The sequence below is a fragment of the Chelon labrosus genome (assembly GCF_963514085.1).
Source record: "Chelon labrosus genome assembly, chromosome: 18".
Lineage (NCBI taxonomy): Eukaryota > Metazoa > Chordata > Actinopteri > Mugiliformes > Mugilidae > Chelon > Chelon labrosus.
In genome coordinates, this window is record NC_140351.1 from 19,282,783 (window position 1) to 19,288,782 (window position 6,000).

At 38.5% G+C, this 6,000-nt stretch overlaps 1 protein-coding gene across 1 annotated transcript in view; it reads left to right on the forward strand.

Annotated features, from left to right (window-relative positions):
* The window catches only part of LOC311503509 (gamma-aminobutyric acid receptor subunit rho-3-like), a gene marked incomplete at its 5' end in the record, with an annotated part of 28,675 nt that extends 23,219 nt beyond the window's left edge, over nt 1-5,456 (forward strand). Inside the window, 3 exons of the mRNA XM_084566268.1 lie at nt 1,649-1,710; nt 2,770-2,901; nt 5,126-5,456. Of these exons, the coding sequence (XP_084422394.1) occupies nt 1,649-1,710; nt 2,770-2,901; nt 5,126-5,428 (497 nt within the window). The 3' untranslated portion in view covers nt 5,429-5,456. The remainder of the gene's footprint in view (nt 1-1,648; nt 1,711-2,769; nt 2,902-5,125) is intronic.
* Between the last annotated feature and the right edge of the window lie 544 nt (nt 5,457-6,000).

Consider the following 6,000-nt stretch of genomic DNA (forward strand, 5'->3'; position numbering starts at 1 on the left):
CACAGGACAAGCGGTTACAGAAAATGAAGGAATGAATGAATGAATAAATGGATCCTAATGATTTTGTGATTCTCAAACATTTCATCTATTGCCCTAATTCCGTTCTATCCAGCACATTGTTTTATGACCCAAATATCTGCAAAACTAATTACATTTTAGTCGATCTCATACGTACTTTGCTAATTAGAAAATGTGTCATTGTTACAAAACGCCACTGTAATCCCCTCCTACGCCAGGACACCGTTTGTACAGCCGTCGCTGGTATCGCTCTGTGCTACATATTCACTAAACCAACCCGCACAACAGTTTTCCTTTGTGAATAATTAGAGAATCAGGTATATAATACCCACATATTATTAAATGTGCTTTATCTTTCCCTATACAGTTTCCATTTTAATAGTCTTATAAACTTAATTACTGCTCGCACGATGAAATAAGAGTGGTTAACAGAGCTGTAACTGTTCAACTATAAAGTTGATTGAATACAGCTGAAAAGATATTCCTACTACACTAGGAGAGTTTTGATGCTAAGGAGTTTTCAGCTCAACTTAAACTAACACAGAAAGGTTTTTTTAAAAAGACATCTGAAGGGTAATGTGAAGCTAAAAACATTTGAAATCCTCAGAAAAGTTCACTTAAAATGCTCTTTTTTAAATGTACACATTACTTAAAATTAAAATTAAAAAACTCAATTCTCGTCTAAAATGTGAATATTCATATAATACTTTACAATATTTCCCAGGGATGAGTCGAAATTAATGTGTGAGGAAAGAGACGTACATACATTTAATTTCAAGTATAACTGCATTTTTAAACGTAAGAAGAATAAGAATATATATCTGATATTTATTCTGTCTACTTTATTAGATTATAGGTATCATACAAACCTCTTCAGTATGAATGTTATAGTTACAGTGGATGATAATAATGATCAGAACAGAATGACTTCAGACAGCGCTGAGCCCAGGCTGAGGAGTCCGTTAAAGGGGCCGGTTGCACCAGCTGGACCTATGTCGGGTTGAGGACTTGTGATAAGAATTTACACTTGTTGAACCATCTAAATTATAAATATCTGCCAAGAAGAGTGAAGAGTGTGAAAAAACATGAAACTGTTGCCAAGCATAGTGCCATGAAACCTGGACGACTTCTCAAGTTACAAGTAATTTTAACAAGGCATTAGATTTGGCATTTTTACGTACGTCCAGCTGCTATACGGCATTCGATGCTTATAAATATTTTTTTTTGTACGCAAGACGTTCTGGTTTTTTATATTTAAATGTTCACGTGACTTATATTCACCATTTAGATCGTAGTTGTGATCATCTTTTGTGACACTAATGGGTGTATTAAGTGAATTTTGTAGAATTGTTGCGCCGAAATACTGTTCTCAGTCATCCATGTCACTATTTATTCAAAAACAAGGGCAGCTGGACATGTTGAGTTTCTTGAAGGGGGGAGTGGGGGAACTCACATGACTAGTGCCTGTTACCAACTAGATACTCCCCTGTAATTAGAGTAATCAGTTTTCCTTGCCCATTGAATGGTACCCCAACAACCTACTGTATTAATGAGTGAAAGTTGGAACAAGGGTAAAACTTTTTAGGGGGAAATCAGAGGTTGTGTCATGTGTTTTTTTCCCCCCCTGCAGGTATAACCACAGTACTCACCATGTCCACCATCATCACAGGAGTGTCTTCCTCTATGCCTCAGGTAACAAATGGAGCATGGCATTAAGAAGGCTATGGAGTCAAGAGCAGCTCACAAGCCCTAACCCTAATCATCTCCTGAGAGTTAACCTATAATACAGCTCAAATATCATTCTAGCCGCCTATTTAATTCGCTGTAGGCCGCCTATTCTTGGTGTTCTCCAAAAGCTCTCTCTGCAACTTACCCCTTTCCACTCCAGCTCCTCCTTTTACATTGTGTCTGTCTGTGAATGTCAGTACTTATGGTTCAGATGCTTGCTCCGTTCTGCTGCTCTCCCTGCCTCTGGCTTCAGGAGGTCCCAGAACAGAGCCATACCGCCAAAAATAATTTATGGCAATCCAGTAGCTTTCCTTGACTAAAGTGTTCCTGTCTGAACTGCGTTTGTTTGCCGTATGTGAGGACGTCGAGGATGATCAGAGTCCTATCACCCTTAAGGCTCTCCATCATCTCACGCCTTTTATCTTCTAGTGCCGTATGAACTCGACTGTGGTCTGAGATCCTCCAAATTTAAAAGCAGAGGGCACAGTCAGCGCTACGAGGCTCGTCCTGAGAAAACTCCGAATCACTTTTCAGATTTCTTTCATTTTAATCCCTTATCCTAACCACTAAAACCGCTTAAAATTGTGGTTATTTATGACATTTAACCTAAATAGTTATCTGTACAATTCAGACTTAAGGAAGTGCAGAAATCATAAGGTAAAATCTTCCCCTCCATCACTCTTGTGTTTAGAATAAAAGCAACATGTTATTAGATTTTCCACCTAAGATTTGTGATCCACATATTTCTTATAGTTCAAATTCTGAAAATATGTGCTAAAGCCCCTGATAACTATTTCAGTATGTTATAAAATATACCGATTTAACAGATGCAGTGACTATTAAACATCAAACATCTGAATTTATTTAAAGGAGGAGACACCCTGGAAGTACTACTACTACTACTACTTCTTTAATATTTATACAAATCCTATTTCTAGTGAAAATTATAACAAAAGTAAAGATCATATTTCAGTTTACAATAGTAAAATATCAGACAGAAAACTGTGTGATGTTGTCGTGCAGGTGTCCTACGTGAAGGCGGTGGACATCTACCTGTGGACGAGCTTCCTGTTTGTCTTCCTGTCTGTCATCGAGTACGCAGCTGTGAACTACTGCACCACTCTGGAGGAGATGAGGAAGATGAAGAGGGGGAAGGTGAGCCCAGAGAGCTGAGGAGATTCACACAACTCTCAGCAGCACACAGGCTAGATTAGAAGGAAGTCGTGACATGTTATGTTTTACTCAATGTCTCACTCTAGTGGACACACGGAGACATTACACCTGAGCCTGAACCATGAGTCTCCTCCGGCCTGCAGCTTTGTGGGGAGATATTTATACTAGCTTTGGTATTCATGACAAAGATTTGGAGTATTTTTAGAGGCTAGGATTCCTTTTATGGATCTTCAGTTTTCAGCTCAGATAACTCTATCAGTCAAAATCAGAATACTTGCACAATTTTTTTGTTTTAAAAGTTTTTTTTTTTTTTAAAGTTGACTTATTCCAGGGATCTGAAAGGTAATTTAAGTTAGCAAAAAAGAAAAACAAACAATTTTTTTTTTAATAATTTTAGTTTGTCTGCAAAAATCTACTGAAATGCAGAATGAATCCAAGTAAAAGGAAAAAGGAAACAGCAATCCCAGTCCCTTGTATTCACTTTTTTTTTAGGTATTATTACCATGAGGTAAAATGTTTAAATCAGCACTAAATAAAGTGTTAGTGACTCGGTGCATCGATTCTGTTTCCCTTTATTCAACAGGAAACGGCAGCTGTCGGATTATTCAAGATCATATGTGTTGCCTTTTTAATGGTTTATGCTGCAGATGAATTCATGATTAAGTCAGCCTGGCTCTGCAGATCTACATTACCTTAAAAAAACTATGCAACTGTGCAAAAACTACACTGCCTGGCCAAAAAAACAACAACAAGTCGCCACCAAAAAAAAGGTTTCACACTCTATTATTTCGTTGGACCACCTTTAGCTTTGATTACGGCACACATTTGCTGTGGCATTGTTTCAATAAGCTTCTGCAATGTCACAACATTTATTTCCATCCAGTGTTGCATTCGTTATTGATGATGGGAGAGTCTGACCGCTGCACAAAGCCTTCTCCATTACATCCCAAAGATTCTCAATGGGGTTAAGGTCTGGACTCTGTGGTGGACAATCCATGTGTGAAAATGATGTCTCATGCTCCCTGAACCACTCTTTCGCAATTTGAGCTCCATGAATCCTGGCATTGTCATCTTGCAATATGTCCGTGCCATCAGGGAAGAAAAAATCATTGATGGAATAACCTGGTCATTCAGTATAGTCAGGTCGTCAGCATATAATATTGGCACTAGGCATGATGGGTGCATCACTTCATCTGCCTCTCTTCTTACCCTGATGTGATGGTTCCCTACTATCCTTCCAGTTTTTAATAATGCGTTGGACAGTTCTTAACCCAATTTTAGTAGTTTCTGCAATTTACTCAGATGTTTTCTCTGCTTGATTCATGCCAATGATTTGACCCTTCTCCAACAGACTAACATCTTTACCACAACCACAGGATGTGTCTTTAGACATGGTTGTTTAAGAAATGAGAAGCAACTCATTGCAACAGTTGGGGTTAAATAACTTGTTGCCAGCTGAAAGATAATCACCCACGCAGTAATTATCTAATAGGAGGCTCGTAACTATTTGCTTAGTTAAATCCAGGTGGAGACTTTTATTTTTGGCTAGGCAGTGGATATTGAGACATGTGCATACTGTGTCATGGTGCATATTCAGAAATGAACCGTTTCCGTGAATCTGTTTCCTTTTTTTTTGTTTGTTTGTTTTTGTCGGTGTGTCATCTATTTGTCAGTGAAATGGGTCCATTTAAAGCTGTTGTCATGATTGCCAGCACATCAGGCTGTAAACACAACACTGACACTGTGTGCACTGGAGCGACATTAGCGTCCATTAAGAGTTGTGTTCCTGGCCGCTTGATAAATGAGAAATGTCTAAACTTGTCTAAACGCCATCTCCTGGGAGAAATATTTACTGAAGGCTGAGCAATCTTAACCAGTGTGTTTTGACTTGTGTCAGTCTGTTTGTGGGTGGGAAACAGCTGCCTCAGCTGCCGAAATAAAAACCTGAAATGAGCTGAAAGACAGTAAAACGCTCCATAGTTGAGAGAAAATGCAATTAAAAGATACTTTTGTGGGATTTCATCTTAAACATGCTCATTTTATAAGTATAAAAATATAGATTTGATCAGATTTCACATCAAAACACATCTCTAACATCCTCACATTTATTTGAAGATGTGTAAAGATGAATAAGTACATTTTAAATGTGTGAAAAGTCCATAGTATAATCTTTAACAGCATGTTCTTTTTTTTTTAACTTCTTAAGATCCCATCCACCTTCAACGCCAGCCAGGCGATGGCCTTTGACGGCTGTTTCCATGACAATGACATTGAGCTGACTCCATTCCCTCGGCTGGCACCCACCCTGACCTCTGAACCCCTCACCACGCCGACCCAAAGCCCAGAAATCCGCCCCACGGAGGGGACTCGCCTCCGCCGGCAGCGCTCAGTGCGGGAAAACGTGGACCTGCTGGTCAGCAACAGCTACATGATCGACTCGTACTCCCGCCTGGCCTTCCCTCTGTCCTACCTGCTCTTCAACACCATCTACTGGAGCCTGTACTCCTGATCCTACATGCACAGAGTCAGTGCCGATGCAGAGAGAAGGATTCCTCCACAAGCACTTCACTGAACGGACTCTTGAAGACAGGAGTGCACACATTCAGATCCAGCTTCATCAAAAATCTTTGCGGAAGAGATTGTAATAAAAACACTCAAGTCCCTCAGACTGAACAGGAACTCTCATTCATGCATTTGTTGCATGGGAGTGGTTTAAATCCTGGGTGATCTCTACACCCATCTCTTCTTGTTGTGCTCCCCTAAAAATTTTATTTCTTAACTCTGTTGTTGATCCATGATTTATATCTTTAGTTACAAAGAAATTTAGAGTGAAATTCATGTGAAAATGTGTCACTTTTTTAAAAAAACAAATAAAATAATTTGTGTTATTGTCTTATGTTATTTTATATAATTGTGTCAAAAATAAATAAATTAAAATGTCTATTACACAAATATTTTATGCTATTAAGTCAGCAGTATTGCTAACATTTGATATTTAGTGTTTAAATTTCCAAATTATGTATTGACCTGATTTCAAACTATTTTAATATTTTTTGAATGTATAGCTATGTACATATGTAC